Source organism: Petaurus breviceps, unplaced genomic scaffold (assembly GCF_028583685.1).
Source record: "Petaurus breviceps papuanus isolate PSGF00001 unplaced genomic scaffold, PetGlider_PUasm1.0 91133, whole genome shotgun sequence".
Taxonomy (NCBI): Eukaryota; Metazoa; Chordata; class Mammalia; order Diprotodontia; family Petauridae; genus Petaurus; species Petaurus breviceps.
Genome location: NW_027187419.1, coordinates 36,027,706 through 36,046,164, shown reverse-complemented (window position 1 = coordinate 36,046,164; position 18,459 = coordinate 36,027,706). Strand labels below are relative to the sequence as shown.

The following is an 18,459-nucleotide window of genomic DNA, read 5'->3' as shown; positions in this document are numbered from 1 at the left end:
GTGTGTGTGTGTGTGTGTGTGTGTGTGTGTGTGTGTGTGTGTGTGTGTGTGTGTGGATGTTAAGTGTCTGAGGCCAGAACTGAACTCGGGACCTCCTGACTTCAGGGCCAGCACTTTACTCACTGTGCCACCTAGCTGCCAGATAAATCCCATTCTTAATATACTGAGAATACTGATACCATCTGTTTTGAGTTCCTTTATCTTTCATTCTTGATGACTCAGAATTTATGTATTCTTGAATTTTTTTAGCCTCAGAGTATGGAATACCACTCCCATTGGTTATGACTAAGCCCTCTGCATGGTCCCCTATTCCACTCATTTCTGTATTATATGGGATCTTGTCATACTCTCATTCAGTTTTTCTATCTCCTCTTCCTTGATGTTTACAGGAATATTTGATTCTTCTTATAACAATAAAAAATTCCCTTCCTTTGACCCTACTATTCCCTCAAATCATTATCTTTTGTCTCTCCAGTTCGGTACTAAAGTTTTAGAGTAGTGTATACTTAATACTTCCACTTAATTATCTTTATTCATTCTCTTGGAACAGGGATATCAAACAGGCTGGTTCCATTGCATCTATAACATAATACAGCTAGAACCTGATTAAAATATAATTGGGTAATTTTAGACTAAATAAAAATATAATAATACATAGATGTTACAAATGTTAATTTACGGTTTTCTAAGTCAAGATGTGGCCCTCAGGGATCCTTTTATGTGTGTGTGTGTGTGTGTGTATATGTATATGTGTGTGTGTGTGTGTAAATAGATATAGATATATAGTTTGGTAACTATCTCTATTGAGTTTTATGCCACTGCTTTGGAAAATGGTTTCCAATGTCACAATTCAGTTAATACTGAATTCTTGAAACTTACTAGTAACTTCTTAATTGCTAAAATCCTATGCATTTTCATAGTCTTTTTTTCCTAGACATTTCTGTAGCTGCCATTGTTGACCATTCCATCTTCTCTGATATTTTCTGTTCCTATATTTTTCTCCTGGTTCTCCTAACTATGTCCATAGCCTCATTTCCCTTGGAATTACCTTTCAAGTTGCTGTCTTCTATCTTTATATATTTTTTCTCTTGGTGATTTCATTTACTGCCATGTATTTTTTTCACCTCAGTAGAAATTACTCTCAAATGTATATATCCAATCTCAGTCTCCCCTATATTCTAATCCTATACCCCTAACTTCCCAGTGGATATATCCAACCAGAAGTCCTACGAGCACCTGAAATTGGTCTCATCTCCCTGCCCCCACAACACAAATCCAGCAAATCTGTTCCTCTTCCCAAATTCCCACTTTCTGTTGCTGTCGTTGGCTCTCCGTCCTCTAGACTTAAAACCTCACAGTTACTTCTTGATAGAAAGGACTTGCTTATTTTTCTCATTTTGGCCCCACTTAGGTTGATAGTAATAACATCAGCATATGATGATGTGCTAACGCACGGGCATCAGTTTTTCTTGCCAGGACTCAGGCTTAGAAGACATCAAACAATGACTTGATTTTTCTTTCTAGAATAAGTAACATGGGTCCTGTAACCCAGCCCAGAGAGAGGTAAGGGAGTCTCTTTCTTTGTTCTAGTATGTCGCTCTTTCTTCCCTACTCTAATAGAGACTAGTACCATACCTGTACTTTGAGGGAGATTCCAGTGGAGTTTAAGGACAGTAGATCACTACTAAGGTTCTGTCTCCTAGTTGTTTACTTCATTTCACTTTTCCTTCTACAGATGCATTTGATCATTCTCTAGGAGAGGGTGTTAGCTCTTGAGTACCTAGACCAGGAGAGACTAACATTGTTATAATTATAAGTCTTTCAAACTTATAATCAGAATGGTTCTAAACTGTTGGATTGCAAGTTCATTATGAGTCAGTCATGTGATATGGCAGCTAAAAATTGCTAATTAAGTCTAGAGCTATTTAGAAGCTTCCAGGGATAGAGAGATTATAGTCCCACTATGTTCTTCCCTCATAAGAGTTCATCAGGGATATTGTGTTAAACTATGGATGCCATGATTTAAGAAGGCTGTTGATAACATAGAGAATGTTTGTCATAATGAAGGGCCTTGAGTCTTACTCATATAAAGGGACTTTATATATTGAAGCAAAAACAAATTTTAGCAAAGAATATGCCAAATGACGTGATATATTTTCAAGTGTCTGAAAGCTTGTCATGTGGAGAAAGGGTCAAGTTTGTTCATGGTTGCCCCAAAGGACAGAAATAAGAATAATGGGTAGAAGTTGGAAAGAGGTTGATATTAGGGAAAAAATCTTCCTAGCACTTAGAGCTATTCAAAAGTGGGATGGGCTACCTTGAGAGGTGAGGGGTTTCCCTTTCTTGAAGGTCTCCAACGGAGATTAAATGAGCACTTGTTAGGTATGTTATATACTGGAGATTCCTTACATGTATGTGTTGGACCAGATGATCTTTGGGAAGTTCTTTCTGATTCTTAAATTATGTGATTCTGTTATTCTCTATGTTGGTTGCCATAGATGTCCTCTGGGAATTGTTCATTTCCCCTCAGGAAATGGGGTCAGTTCCCTAGCAGCTAAAGCAGATGAAGGGCTGTCATGACCTCTAGAGATTCTCATGGCTCCAACCTATTTATTTTATTCTTTCATATTGTCTCTCATGCTGAGCCACAAACAAACTCTTCAGTTGTACTGTTAAAATAACATTCTATTTGCCCCGCCTGAATGACTCCCTATGTTTTTTGTTTTTTTTTTTACTCATGATCTCTTTAGTATGGATTTATCTCCTTTTCTGCCCTTTCCCTCATCTCTCAACTTCCAGGCAGGATACTTACAACTTACTCACCATTCTCATTAAGTCTTGAGATTTGAAGGGGCTCTTCTTCTACCTTTCCATACTTGTCTACTATTCCTTGTCTTTTTTTTTCTGGGCCATGTAAATCAAGGCCTTCAAAAATTAAATCCCTAAGTTTAATTACATTGTTTCCCCAGGCAAAAATTTGCAGTCTCTGTAAAACCTATTTGACTTTACATAGATTGTAATCATTTACAATTGTGAGGCATAATTTACATGTGGTTATATCATACATCATCCATGAAATACACAAATGACCACATACACAGTATTAATTCTGCACTGTCTTCCCTCAAATGTAGTAGTATATTGCCCTGGTCTAGCAAATACTCATAAGCTCCATGACATCATTACCTATAATCCCCACAGCCTTACAGACAGTTCTTGCTAAGTGGACCATTCCTTAGTCTTACTAAGACGAAATACTCTACTTTTATTTAAAGTGATTTTTATGTAGTTTGAATTTACCAGCAGAGGTGGGGCAAGGGAGGACAGGAGGGGGACAAGCAGGAAAGGCTCTTCACGTCTCTGGAGTGAGGGGGCCTGCATGTGGTTTAAGAACAAGTCAGGGGAGGGGACAGAGAAGCAGGAGGAGGAACAAGTCAGGAGGGGGCCGACACGTGGGGGCTGTACAGGGACACAGACAGGAGAGGGCGGGGCTAGGGGGCGAAGAGTAATGGAAGACAGACACATTGGGGCAGATGTGCTGACCGGTGGGCTAATTGAGGCAAAGGTTTCATGGTGGAGGTCTCAAGCTAAGGCCTTCCCCCAATCTCTCCCTGTCCCCATTGGGTCACAGCTGTGGTGGCAATCTCTCCCTTACCCTCTATTCTTATTTTTGGAAGGCTTTTTCTTTGGGGGTGGCAGGGTTTGGGGATTGGGAGACTGCAGAACTGAGAGAGCACAGTACCTCACATTAACTTTAACATAGTTGGGGGTTTTTGGAATTCAAGTTTCTTTCATAAATTTCCTTACATAAATTTGAATTTGTCCAATGAGAAGTTAATAAGGCAAGTCTGTATACAATATTCTGGAATCATATGTGTTTTCCAGGTACCTCTTTTTCACAGGAACACTCCTGGATACTCCCAATCCCATTTTCTGTGTCAGAGCCAATCTTGGGCAGAATGGTAGTGAAAAGAGCATGGATTTGGAGTCAGAACACCTGGGTTCCAATGCTAGCTTTGCTGTTTGCTGTTTGTGTGACATTTTGAAATTCCCTATTTCACTGGGCTTTAGTTTCTTCTCATTTTAGGTGAAAAGGGGTGGGCTAGATGACCTCTAAGGTACCTTCCAATTTTAAAATCCGTGATCCTGTGATAATTACCCCACAGCCTCAGTTCTGGACTCATGGATAGCCTAGGGTAAATAGGTCTATGTCTTGCCCCTAAGAGGTCCAGCAATGTTATATGGTCCCTGTTCCTTTGGGAACTTCAAAGATGTTGCATTGGATAGAAAGGAGATTTCCTCCAGAGTTAGTGCCTCTGTAAAAAAGAGTTTTTCAGTTCCTTATATAGAGTATTCATCCCCCTCCATAAATGCTTCATAATGAGGTAGCTATTTTCAATCTTCCACATTCTCCAGGGATGTATCTAATCTTTGGCTTCCTTTTCATCTGGATTTGGAAAAAGATCATCTCCATATGAACCATTTCCTAGAACTAGCTGCCCAGCTACAGCTGACCTTTATGGGACTCTACATTTTTTCACTCATGTCCAGTTGAATGAGTGTAAATTCTGACTAGTTCCCCTGTGGACATTGATTCATTGTCATACATCATCTTTTGAGAATTCTGGACATTCTATAAAGTTGTTTTTGTTGACTTAACTCTGAAGTCCTCAACTATTTGGTATGGAGTGATTTTTTACTCTCTTGTGTTTCCCAGGGACACCAACATTTTATAATAGAATTTTTTTCAACTGGAGTTTCCAACAGTGAACTCTAATTTATCGTTAATTGTTTTTCTCTGGGCTCTTCTGGGTTGAGTTCATAGGAATGATTTATACCTGGTCTCTGAATTGAGCAACATATTGATCTTGAGAATCTAGAGTTTCCCCACCTTCTGAAACTCCAAAAGTCTGACCAGTAGGCAACTGTGGTTCTTGCTCAAATCAAAGGAATAAAACCTATATATATTTGTGGTCAGGTGGACTGGCAATTAAGGAGGATAGCAGGTACCCACTGTGGACATTAAAATTTGAGTTTCTGGAGTCAGTTTAGGGGGAGGAGGGTTTGTGGATTTACCTGGAAAGAAAACTTTTGCTACCTGTCTAGAACATGCCACATGAAAGATAAATCTGGCAGGAAAGTGATGCAGAGAAATGTAGGTGGGATGTTACTAGAAAGCCTGAGGGGATATGTCTTTGATGTTCTTTGCACCTTGAAGATTGAGTTCTCAAATTTGCCAGTTGATGACACTGAGACCACAGAGGACATTTTAATGCATCCTAAGAGGAAGGAGAGATTATTTCCTGCTTTGTGCAAAGGTTATTGTAGACTATCATGGAAAACAGTGATAGTAGTAACTGTGGGAAGTTTGACTTAAGTCATTAAGGGACTACAGATGGTAATCATCTGTCATCACACCTATTGCTGTTGCCCTCAACCCACTCCTTATTCTCCAACTACTTGAAACCAGTTTGATGGATCTGGGATAGAGAGAGCATATGGATAAGTCAATTTTCCAGAACTGATCTAAAAAAAAAAAACAAGTTATGGATGTGTTGAATTGTATTTATTAGTCCTTGTATTATCTTCCATTTGACTAAAATTGTGATAAACCCCTGACCCTTAAGCTGAGTTTGTTTCTCAGCCATTCATTCCATTTCTTCCTGTGCAAGAGTTTCTGAAGCTGATTTTCTCTGTATCTCTTCCCATGGTAGTGGGTTCAATGCTTTATCAGTGGTCTCTGCTCTTTTTCTCTAGTGTTCTGTGAGTTTCTGGTTCTGATATCCAATTTTCTACTTGCAGGACTCTGCTGGTACTTTGATTATGTTGGATTGGCCTTAAATCAGTGCTGAAACCCTAGATAATAAATGCCTCTCTCTGGCACTTAAAGCTCTTCAGAATCTGGTCCAACCTATCTTTTCAGACTTTGCATATTAACTCCCCTAAGGCACAGTTTTCCAGCCAAATGAACCTACTTGCTATTCCCCAGAATATTCTAATTATTGCCTCTAAGATTTTGTGCTGACTGCCAGGAATGTTCTTTACCTCCACTTCTCAGAAATTCTGGATTCCCTTCATGACTCAGTTTAGGTGCTTACTCATACAAGAAATATTTCCTAAACTTCCAATTGTTAGTGCTCGTTGACAAACACAAAAAAGTTTGTATTTTGTTAGCTGTTTTCATTTTGCATCACACCCCCAGCAGAATTCTACAGAAGGCATAGGTTGGAAGAAGCTAATGTTCTAAAGTTGTCAAATTTTATGGACTCTTTCAAGTATATGAGCCACACGGTATCTCAGCAGGGACTGAATACTAACCTCAGAAGTGCTAATCACAGTTGACCTTTCTTTTCCACTCAATATCACTATCCTACTTGAGGTCCCATACTCTCTCATCTGGACTATCAAAAGCCCCTTTGTTCTCCTTGCCTAGTGCCTTCCATCACTCTAATTCATCTTTTTACCCAGAAACCAAATTAATCTTCAGAAATCTTCATTCTACACCCCAGCCTGTTGTTGAAAGGTCATGTAGTATAATGAATAGAGAATTGGACTTGGAATCAGGAAAGCCTGATTTTGAATCCTGTTTCAGATACTTAGGTGTGGAAAGGCCAGATAGGCTGGAGCTATGTCTCACTTTCCTCCTCTATAGAATGGGTATAATCATAAAACTGGCTCATAAGGTTGTAGTAAGGATCAAACAGAATCAAAATTCCTGTCAAAATTTTGTTTTCACTAAAGTAAAACCTATGAAAATCCATTAGTTCTGACAAAAATAGCACCTTCCCAATATTATCAAATGCCAAATCTGCTATCACTGTAACTTTTTTTTTTTCCATTTTGGAGGGCATTTGGGTTTAAGTGACTTGCCCAAGGCCACAGGGCTAGTTTTTGTGTTAAGTGTCTGAGGCCGAATTTGAACTCAGGTCCTCCTGACTCCTGGGTTGGTGCTCTATTCACTGTGCCACCTAGCCACCCCTATCACTGTAACTTGAGTTATTTTGTGTACCATGGTTTTAATGATGGAAAATAAAACAAAAACAAATCCAACCCAGAAGTCATGGAAGATGATAACTAAGTCACCTTGCTTTTGTTTCTCTCATAGGCATGAAATTGATTTTAACTGTAATCAACTCTTGGTTATCCACATGTAAAATAACCACCTTGTGGATTATATGTATCATGATGCTAATTCTAAACCAGCTCAGTCTTTTCCCCCTGCTTCCCATACTTTTGACCACCTCTACTTGCTGCCTAGGCAACCTTGCTCCAGGAGCAAGAATAACACAATTAGGGAGGTAATTTGCTAGAAAAAAAATGAAGATTACTTTATATTCCAAGGACAAATAGAATCGCAGGATCTGAGTGGAAGAGACCTCCAAGATATTCTTGTGCAACCCAAAGCTCTGAAGTATTTTCTCTATAATATCTCCATGAAGTGGTTATCCAGCCTTTGCTTCTCCTTTACAGTGATGGGGGGAGCCCATTGAGACATAGGACATAACACAGTCTAATCTACTTTTGCTGTTTCTAATTCCTAGGAATTTTTTCTTTCTTTTTTTTATTTTGAACTTTAAAGTTGATCTAAGAGCAAAAATGAATGGTGAATGTTAGGTCACCTGCAAGACCTATTTACATATTTTTTTGAAAAATTGTGTTTTTACATCTTATATTTGCGCCCTTCCATTAGACTATAGGTTTCCAAAGTGAGCTATACAGCTTCTAGGGGGCACTAGAATGATCCAGGGGGTGGTAGTAGCAGTGTACACAATTGCAGGGTGTTGAATAAAAATAAGGGGGAAGTGGAAGCACAAGAAAAGACGAGAAGATAAGAAAATTTTTAAACACCATTCATAGATGTTTCAAGTGTTTTGTAACAGAGTTAAAATCATTGTGATTACATTATTTTCCAAATAAACACCCATAGTGCAAGTTAGAACTGATCAGTGGTCAAGTTCACCAACAGGTCTTAACAAGCAAGTGTTGACTGGCAAGTGTTTTGAACATTGTTGGGAAGTCCAGCATGTAATGGCAGAAATATGTTTGTATTATGACTTGTTTACAATACAATACGATTTCATGACACGATATTGTGTCATCAAAATTTTAGTCCAGGAAAACCCCTAAAAATTTACAATAAATTATTAAATTTAAGATGCATATATATGCATATATATATATGAAATGATGTAGATTTCAAAAAAATATTAAAGGGTTAAAGAAAGTAGATTTCCAAGGGTTGCTGAATAATATATTTTTTAAAGGAGGCAGTAAACCACATAAGTTTGGGAACCTCTGCCCAAGAAAATATCTTTTTGGTTTTGTCCAGTTGTCCTCTGAATGACCAAATAATCCTAGAAGGGACCAGTGACCCAAAAAGAAGGGCCTGAAAATGTTTCTTTAAACAGTGTCTAAGTCTTAAACAAAGCAGATCTTATTAGTTTCATGAGGTCATAGCCCTGAAACAATTCTATTGCATCCTGAAATTTAATACACCAGAGCACTTCCATAAACAATGTACTGGTGAGTCAAATCCAGAATTGCCTGACCTCATTTTGGCAAATTCTGAGAGAATTTTCTCTTAAAAATCTCTTTCCCTGTTTCCTGATTGACAGTAAGAAGTGTTTTTCTTGGTACAGAAGACATTTGAGCTGCAGACATGATTATGGATCATAGTGTTGTTCCCAGAATCTACCTTTGCCCCATCCTTTTGCACTGTTCACTGGAACTAGACTCCAATCAAGGTGACTAGTTCTAGAAACACTTGTGAAAGTAGCAGTGTACTTACTAAATATTCTAAGGATCATGTATGTCTAGAAAAGTCTGGCTTCAGGCTTTGACCAAAAAAAAATGACACGAGCATAAATAAGCCCATCTACTTTGATTATTTGCTCAAGTAAGCTCTCATTGTAATGTGGATGATGTATATGCTCTTAATTTTAATGTAGTCAGTGTTCACCTCACAATGTATTTTGGTTTCATTTTAGTTCATTTACAAAGCTCCCTCATCTGGCAGGAACAAAGCAGAATTTTCTTCTTGCAAAGCAAATCCAAAGTCAGTGGAAGATATTTGGACTGGACTCTGCTGAATTGGTTTATTATGATGTCCTCCTTTCTTATCCTAATGACACAAATCCCAACTATATCTCAGTTGTTGACGAACATGGAATCGAGGTGAAGTGGAACTGTGATTATTTTTTAAATTAGACAGGACTATTCTATAATGAATTAGCAAGTGGAATGGATCAAAATCTGAATTATTGTCAATCTGGGGTGATGTGCTAAAGGAAGATTAATCTGGAAGTGGTGTGAGGGATGGATTGAAGAGGAAAGAGAAGTGGAAGCAAGAAGATGGATCAGAAGGTTTTTCCAATGGTCTAGGCATGTGGTAATAAAAGCAAATAGGTAAATAGGATGGTAGCAGTGCAAATAGAAAGGAGGAGACTGATTCAAGAGAAAGGGGAAAATGGGGCTTATGAATTATTGAATTTGGGTGATTCAGGGAGTGGGAATTGTTGATGACACAATATCAAACATTAATCATTAAATGAATGCTCCAGTGATACCATTGACAGAAATAGAGATGATGCTATGATGTTATGATAGAGAAGTGATTTTGGGGGGGGTAAAGATAATAAGTTGGGTTGTGGACATTTTGAGTTGGTGATTACAGTAATGAAATTCTTTCTTCAATGCCCTTAATAAAATTTTCTCTTTGAATTACACATGGTACTAAGGGTAAGATGGGGAGCATTGCTCTTTTATATATACTTCTGAGCAAAATGGGTCATTGTTTATAACATAGAGCCATCCATTAAAACTTACTATATCCTCTCTCCTAGATATTCAATACTTCATTTTTTGAGATACCCCCAGATGGATATGAAAATGTTTCAGAGATTGTCCCACCATATAATGCTTTCTCAGCCCAAGGCGTGCCAGAGGTAAAGTAAAAGATATGGACTTTTGAAAACTTAAAAAAAATTCTTTGGTGATATGAAATCTTGTGTAGAGATCTAAGCTCATGTTATAGACTAACTGACCCCGAGGAATCACCTTTTAAGTTTATGTAACATTTCATACATGGGCTAAGGTTCAGTGAAGCACAGGCCCTGGGGAATTAGATACTGTCCTTGGAAGTAAGAAAGAGATAAACTGTTGAATACACCCTCATAGTCAGAAAAGGTTATCTGTTCTTGCTTGGTAATAGTATTATAACTCTTTTGTGTTCAGAACTTTACCATTTCCCCTTCCTCCCACCTGTATCCTGATTGGTGAGTGTGACACATAATAATGGACATCTATATCTAAGCAGGTCCTGGCAGCTTTGCTTCTCTTTAATCCCTGGCCATCTTCTCATCTGCCTCCCTGCTGCCAGGTACATAACTTAGGAGCCCTCCCTTTCCCCTTTCTAATTCAGGAACTATAATTAAATCAGGATTGTCCTTGCTCCTTGAAAGAGTGTGTCAATGACTCCAGTCATTTCCTGTAATTTTTCAAATCACAATACCCCAAACCTATTTGTGCCAGTGGGAAGCCACTATTCCCCTACTATTGAATTATTTCCTTGTATAAGAACATAAGCTTTTTGAAGGAAAGCATTGGTTTTTGTTTTGATTTTCCTTTTGCATCCCCTGTGCTCAGAGCAGTGAGTGCTTGGCACATAATAAGCATTTAATTATTTTTCATTCATGCATTTTGAGCTAACTTTTGACCTTTTTATAAGATAAATTCTTAAAATAATGCCATGTTTAGATTTTTAATGGATTTTATTTTTTTCACTTTTTTTAGTGAAAATCATTAATATCACTTGAAACTAAATTATTAAATTATTAAAATGTTTTCCATGTGTTGTCTCTTTTCTGACGTGGCAAGTCACCAACATAAATATGGACCAAAATATATAATGAAAATGGAAAGGCAATTTGTGGTTATGTTGTATTATGGTATAAATTGATTCTTTGATTGACTCCTTAATGATACTCTAAGTTAAATTTTAAGACTGCGATCTTGTATTTTTTTCATCCAGGGAGAACTTATTTATGTGAACTATGCTCGTACTGAAGACTTTTTCAAGCTAGAACGGGACATGAAAATCAACTGTAGTGGAAAGATTGTTATTGCTAGATATGGAAAAATATTCAGAGGAAATAAAGTAAGATATCATTTTGGGGAACAGGAGGAAGGTTATTTTATCTGAAATGTAGATAATGAATAGGAATGGTAGTTGTAGAAATCTCTCCCAAAATGTTATTCATGTTGGATGCTCTTGTTGCAGAGAAAGCCCTGTTTGAATATTAATTGACGTATCTATATTTATTATATTATATATAATATGTATAATATAATATATATTATGTATTAAAATATCTATAAGCCCTGTTGGAATGTTAATAGAGGTATCTATAATGAAGGGCAGTTTAAATATTGAGCACTTGACTGAAGTGCATTTAGGTTCATAGACTCTTTAGAATTGGAAGAGACCTTTGGAAGAGAGATTATCATAGAAGAACAGAAAAAGCCCTGCCTCATGAATCAGAGCACCTCATTTCAAAACATGATATTAACTACCTGTACAACTTTGGGTAAGCTCCTTAATTTGCCTGGGCCTCAGTTTTCTCATTTCTGAGATGAGGGTTTTGACTTGATAACCTCACTGATCCCTTCCAGCTCTACATCCATGATCATATGGTCCTAGAAACCACCCCCTCAGTGGAAGAATGAATTTCTTCCATAGCATCTCTGACTAAGGTAGTCATGATACTTCTACTTGAATATCTCTAGTAACATTATGTGTTCATTGTCTTAGAGGCAACCTGGTATGTTTTTAGATAGCTCAGATTTTAGGAAAGTAGGAACCTCATGGATCTTTCATTCCTTGATATGATGGATTAGCTTGGATTTTTTACTTTGACACTGTTGTTTTTGACTGAACCTGATTTTGTTCATATTGAGAACACTCTCTGAGGAAACCCCATCCACCCATGCAAATTGGCCCTTTTCTGCATTTGATGGTCTTAGCGAGTTGTCTGGGCACCAAGAGATCGTAACTTGTTCGGGGTCACACAGTCGATATGTGGGGCCGATACAGGACTTGAATCCAGGTCTTTCTGCCACTGAGTCCCAACTCCCTATCGACCAAATCACTCTGCTTCTTGAGCTCTTTTTAGTTTTAATTCAGTTAAACATTTTAAAAGTACGTACTCTGCATAAGGTAATTTGCTAAATTCAGAACCAAAGAGATGTGTAGGACTCAGGCTATATCCTGTGGGAATATAGACTTTAATAGGAAAAGGGCAAGTATACCTAATAACTGTGATAAGTGCAGCTGGGTGGTACAATGGGTAGAACTCTTGACCTGGAGTGAGGAAGACCAGAGTTCAAAGCCAGTCACAGATACTCACTACCTTTGTGACCATGGACAAGTCATTCAGCCCTCTGTCTGCCTCAGTTTCCATCTGTAAAACAAGGGTAAAATAATAGTGCCTACCTCACAGCATTTGAGACTCAAATGAAATAATATTAGTAAAGTGCTTAGCACAATTCCTGGCACATAGTTATATAAATGGTAGCTATTATAATAATAAGAGGGAAAGATCTAGTCAAAGTGCTTTAAGAAATTTGAAGAAGATGAGATTATTTTCATAAAGCCTGAGGATGAAGGTGAGAGAAGTCAGGGAAGGCTTCCTGGAGGAGGAGGCAGCATCTGAGTTAGGCTTAAAAGAAAGGGAGAAATTTAGCAATATGAACAAAGGCACAGGGAAAGAAAAGAACACTAAAATGGGAGTAAAGCCTAGTTTGACTGGAATGCAGAATAAATGAGTGGGTGAAAATAAATGACTGAATGAATGAAATGAAACCGTGAGAGACAGATTATATAGGGTCTTGAATGGCAGGCTGAAGAGTTTATACTCTACCTGATAAGCAAGGTGGATAGGGGAATGGAGGTGGACTGAATTTTTTTAACAAAGAGAAATAACACATTAATAGCAGATTATTAGGGAGATTACTCTGGTTTAGGATAATAGAATAATATTATTCATAGACCTTGAGTTTTGAAAGGAACCTTAGAAGTCATATACTCTAAACCCTTTATGTTATGGATGCAGACACTGAGGTATCCAGAGAAGTTGTTGTTTGTCCTTCCTTTTTGAAGAGGACCATCACATCAGGAAGGTGATGCCATGACTTGCAGGTGAATTGGATTTAAGTGAGGGAAGGCTATACAAAGACACGAGCCTCACGTTCTCCTCTAGAGCCATTTGGGTCCATAGCCAGATAAAGATCAGGACGACTGGAGATGGCCCAGAACACAGTGGGAGACCTTGGCCTTTTCTAGCTAAGACTTTAACATGTCTCAGTTTGACTGAGGCAGTGCCCATTCAGTGATTGAGGCTTAATAAGAAATGAGGCAGAGAAAGGCCTCTTTACCTAGTCAAAAAAAAAGAGATCTGAGATCTGAGAGGAGAAGATCCTCAGTGTTTCTGGCCAAATCATTCTGAGACAATGAGAGCTTGACCAATCAATGAAAAAAGTAATTTTCCAAAGGTTGCAAATGTAAAAATAATTGGGATCACAGATGTATGAGTCGTGTTTTAAGGTTTACAAAGTGCTTTTCCAACATCCAAACCACTCTGTCAGGTAGGTAAAATGTATATAAGACCCATTTTACAGATGAGGAAACTGAAGCTAGGTAGTAAGTAGCAGAACTGGGATTAGAGCTCATGTGTTTTAACACCAAATTCTATGCTTTTTCTGCTGTGCTGCAATTCCCCCTCTTGGAGAATGGATTGGAGAAGGAATAGACTGAAGGTAAGAAAAACGGTTAGAATCTGTGATGGTAGAAGCAGCAGTATTCAATAACTAGGTGTAAGGGAGGCAGGAGAGTCAAAGTTGGCTGAAGTAATCACATGTTGGCATATTGGCTTTATCTGTTTTACTCTGGCTTTTCAGGTTAAGAATGCCATGTTAGCTGGAGCCATAGGGATTATCTTGTACTCAGATCCAGCTGATTACCTTGCTCCTGGGGTACAGCCTTATCCCAGTGGATGGAACCTTCCTGGAGATGTCGCCCAGCGAGGGAATGTATTAAATCTGAATGGAGCAGGTGATCCTCTCACTCCAGGGTACCCAGCTAAAGGTGAGCAACATACCTGTTACAAATTTTGCACCTTTCCAGAGTATCACCGGCCCTCCTGATTTAATGGCAACATACACATTTGGGGGTAAAGATTAAAATAACATCCTGGATTCATAAAATTATTTGTGATTTAGAGATCATTTACTCCAAATCCTTCATGTTATAGATGGGGAAATAGAGGTGTCCAGAGAAGTTAAATACTTAAATGGCCTTTATTAAATACTTCAAAATACTTTTTCATGTATCATATCAATGTTAGTATGAATAACATAATTATATAGGAGAGTGCTTGCTTTGATAGCTATGGTAATACTGTATTTAGTGCCTGAAATTCACACCTGTCTATGTGTTTAGAGTGTGGAGAATACAGTATTGGTGAACCAACCCTTGTTTTTCCAAACCTCCAAAATACCTGCCAGAATAACAGACCTTAGAATGGTGGATTCTAGGACCTGTTGATTTTCTTTGTCTTTATCCTTTCTGACTTCCTGTTATGATGCAACACAATGTAATACAATACAAAATATTATGCACTTTCTAGGTGGTAGGCATTGTGCTAAGTGCTGGGAATACAACTTAGGAGGAAAAAACCGTTTCTGCCCTCAGGGAGCTTAGAGTCTAATAGGGAAGATAATACACATAAGGAAGTTAAAAAGTGTGTGGGGAGACAATGCATGGTTCAGGGACATGATGGTGCAGAAGTTGAATCCAAGGAGTGTGGCTAGTGGGAAGGAAAAAGTTGACTGGACTTTTGGACCTTCTTTAAATGAGATCTTTGGGGGGAAGTTTTTGCCCCACCTTCCAGCCCTCCAGTCAGATGGACAGAGGCTATTGAGGATATTGATGAGGTACTGTATTTGACAGTATTGACCACATCATACTCTAGGATCCTACATTTGAATTATCTTAGGAAGATTCTGAAGATTACCTGGCAAAATAAAGTATCAGACACTTAGGTCCTCTCTCTAGCTGAACTGCCAAGCATTCAAATTCTACTGCAGAGAGTGTAATGCTGATGGGCTTGAATGCCTAACATAAATTTACCTAAAAGACTATTTTATGGAGAACTTGCATGCAAGAACTCACATGGAGATCAATCATCAGGACACTCTCAAGGTCTCTCTGAAGAACTTTCGTATCGATAGTGAGACATGGGGGATGCTGGCACAGGACCACGTGTCCACAACAAAGAAGGCTCTGTGCTCTATGAACAAAGCAGAATCACAGCAGCACAGAGAAAATATGAGATGTAGAAATCTAGAGACCTCTCCAACCCAAATGTTCAAATGGAGTTTTTTGACCTGTGCTAGAGCCTTCCAAGCTCATATTGAACTTATCAGGCATAGTTAAACACACTGTACCTTGACCCCAACATCTTGATGCCATTGGTCCTCTTCGAGTACAAAAGATGAACAACAGCTCCTGAATGCATTCTTTTTCCTGGGTTTTCGTGACTGGTTCTTCTTGTTTGTTAAATCATCATCCAAGTTCTACCCTCATCCCCACTCATGGTTATACCTACCTTAGCTCTCTGTTGGCCCTCTCCTCTTCTGTCTTTATAGTCTGTTAGTAATTTCATCAGGTCCCATTTGGTCAATAATCATATCTATGCACTTAACTCCTAAATGCAGTCCACGACTCTGCTAAACTCAAGCCCCACATCTGCAGCCTCCTTCAAGACATCTCCTTCTGATGTCCCATAGGTATAGAAACTTTATGTGTCCAAAGTAAAATCCATTCTCTTTTCCCAAAAACCTATTCCATTTTCTACCTTCCCTGTTTCTGTTGAGGATACCACCATCCTTCCAGTCACTCAGGTTTATACTTTCAGAATCATCTTCAATTTACTTCTTTTCCTCAACCTTCATTTCCAATCATTTGTCAACTCTTTCCAGTTCTACTTCCCCCAATTCTCTCAATTTGTCCCTTCTCTCCATTATTGAAGTCACCACCCTAGTTTAGGCATTCATCGCTTCTCACCTGGACTATTATATTAGCCTCCTAATTGGTCTCATTACTTGCAGTCTTGTCCCTCTACCGTACCACGGCAAAGCTGAATTTCCTAAAGCCCAGATCTGCTGTTATTCCTCTTCTCAAGAAGCTTCAATGGCTCTCTATTTCCTCTAGGGTCAAATCTATAAATTCATTTAAAACTCTTCACAATCTGGCTCCTGCCTATCTCTCTATACTAACTTCACCTTACTCCCTTTATATGCTCCACATTCCAGCCAAATTGGCCCAACTTGGTGTGCAACTTTTCATCTTTCATATTTGTACTTTTGCTCAGGCTGGCCTCCCAGTCTCACCACCTCACTTCTGCCTGTTGTAATACCTAATTCTTTGTAAGTCTTGCCTGGAGCATGGACCCTGGGATCAGGAAGACCTCAGTTCAGATCAAGTGTCAGACACGTAATTGCTGTGTGACCCTTGGTAAGTCACTTAGCACAGTGCCTGGCATAGAGTGGGTGCTGAATAAATGCTTCCTTCCTTCCCTTCCCTCAAGTGCCATCACATATCTACAGGAGGCCTGTTCCATCTGTTGTTAGTGTTCTCTTTGCCACATTTGAAATTGATGTTGTTCAGTTATTCCAGGTGGGTCCGATTCTTCCTGACCTCATTTGGGGTTTTCTTGTCAAAGATGCTGGAGTGGTTTGCTGTTTCCTTGTCTAGCTCATTTTACACATGAGGAAACTGAGGCAAACAGAGTTAAGTGACTTGTCCAAAGTCATGGGGCTAGTAAATGACTGAGGACATATTTGAATCCAGGAAAATGAGTCTTCCTGACTCTAGGCCTGGTGCTCTATCAATTGTACCACCCAGCTGCCCTACCCTAGAAGTTACATTCTAAATATTTTGCATATTATTTTCTATTTACTTAAATTTATTTGTGTTATTTCCCTTTGGATAGAAGGGCCTGGAATGCTATGGTCCATGGAATCACAAAGAGTCAGACTCAACTGAATGACTGAACAAGAACAATTTCCTCTGGGAAAATGTAAACTCCTTCAGAATAGGGTCTGCATCACTTTTATGTTTTCATTCCTAGTGTAGATCAGTACCTGGCCCAGAGTAACAGTCACTTAATGTTGAGTTTGAATGAATTAAGTCTTTTGCTAATCTTTTTTTTTTTACTTCAATCAAATATCACATTTCTGTTTGAAAGAGATACCAAAGTGTTTTAAAAGTTTACAAAGATTTTTCATTATCTAGAGGGAAAACTTTTTATTTCAACAAGATCTTTATAAATGCGTCTTTTTGTATTGCATTTTACCCCTTTTCCTCATTCTTTCTAGTTTATATTGGCCAAATTCTCTGTTCCCATCATTTGTTTTATAGCAGATGTTCCATTCAGAAATTCAGAACTTCCCTAGGGATTTAAATTATCTAAGTATCAAAAGAGAATTATATATAAAGAGTAAAAAAAGTTGAATTTAAGCAAATTTTTAAAAAGTCTTATATGATAAATGTGAAAAAGTTACAACTTTTTTATTGCAGAAACTATGGATAGTATAGAAGATGTAGTGATGATAGTATATAACAATGTAATAGGTGGGATGGGTTTTGGACTTGTGATTTCATTGGTCTGGGGAACTCCTGAATGAAGAAGCTTCCTTTTCCAATGTAGGGTGAATAGATGTACCTAGAGTACTGAACATCTAAGTTCCTTGCCCAGAGTCACAGAGCCAATTTGTGTTAGAGGCAGGCCTTGAACCTAGATCTTTCCAAATGGTTACAAGGCCATGTCTCTATTCATTATGTCATATTATCTCTCAGAATATAATAATGTGAGAATAATATCTATGAAAAATGGAAATGAATCCTTACATATTGCCTTTTTCTCTTATTCAAAAGCCCTGAGGGTGGGGATGGTGGAAAATGAAAATTAATTGTGTCTGCACTCTATTTTACCTTTAATTTATGAAGAATAATCAGAATTTTAACTTTGTGAAATAGAAAGTGGCATATTACTTAGAAAATGCACTTGGTTTTTCAGAATACACCTTCAGGTATGCAGAAAATGAAGCAGTGGGAATCCCCCAAATACCAGTACATCCCATTGGATATCGTGATGCAGAGATATTATTACGGTAAAGTCTTCTGCTTGCATGCAAAATTAAGATATCTTGCTCCAAAAAACTATTTCTTAACATAAAAACTAATGTATATATTTTCTGTTAAAAGTAAAAGAAAAATTTATGATTCAGTACCTTTTTTTAAAAATAGGAAATAAAAAGGGGGAGACATTTGGACAATAGTTTTCTCCTTTATAAGAGTAAAAGCATAGGTTGCATGGCATAGTGGATAGAGAGCTGGCCTTG

At 38.1% G+C, this 18,459-nt stretch overlaps 1 protein-coding gene across 3 annotated transcripts in view; it reads left to right on the top strand.

Annotated features, from left to right (window-relative positions):
• LOC138155557 (N-acetylated-alpha-linked acidic dipeptidase 2-like) overlaps window positions 1–18,459 on the top strand; it is a 111,219-nt gene that overhangs the window by 6,910 nt on the left and 85,850 nt on the right. For 2 of the 3 annotated variants that reach the window (XM_069080847.1, XM_069080846.1), the window contains exons 3-7: window positions 8,988–9,174; window positions 9,843–9,944; window positions 11,030–11,155; window positions 13,954–14,140; window positions 18,135–18,228. In XM_069080847.1, the coding sequence (XP_068936948.1) occupies window positions 8,988–9,174; window positions 9,843–9,944; window positions 11,030–11,155; window positions 13,954–14,140; window positions 18,135–18,228 (696 nt within the window). The remainder of the gene's footprint in view (window positions 1–8,987; window positions 9,175–9,842; window positions 9,945–11,029; window positions 11,156–13,953; window positions 14,141–18,134; window positions 18,229–18,459) is intronic. The other variant, XM_069080848.1, reaches the window with a different exon arrangement.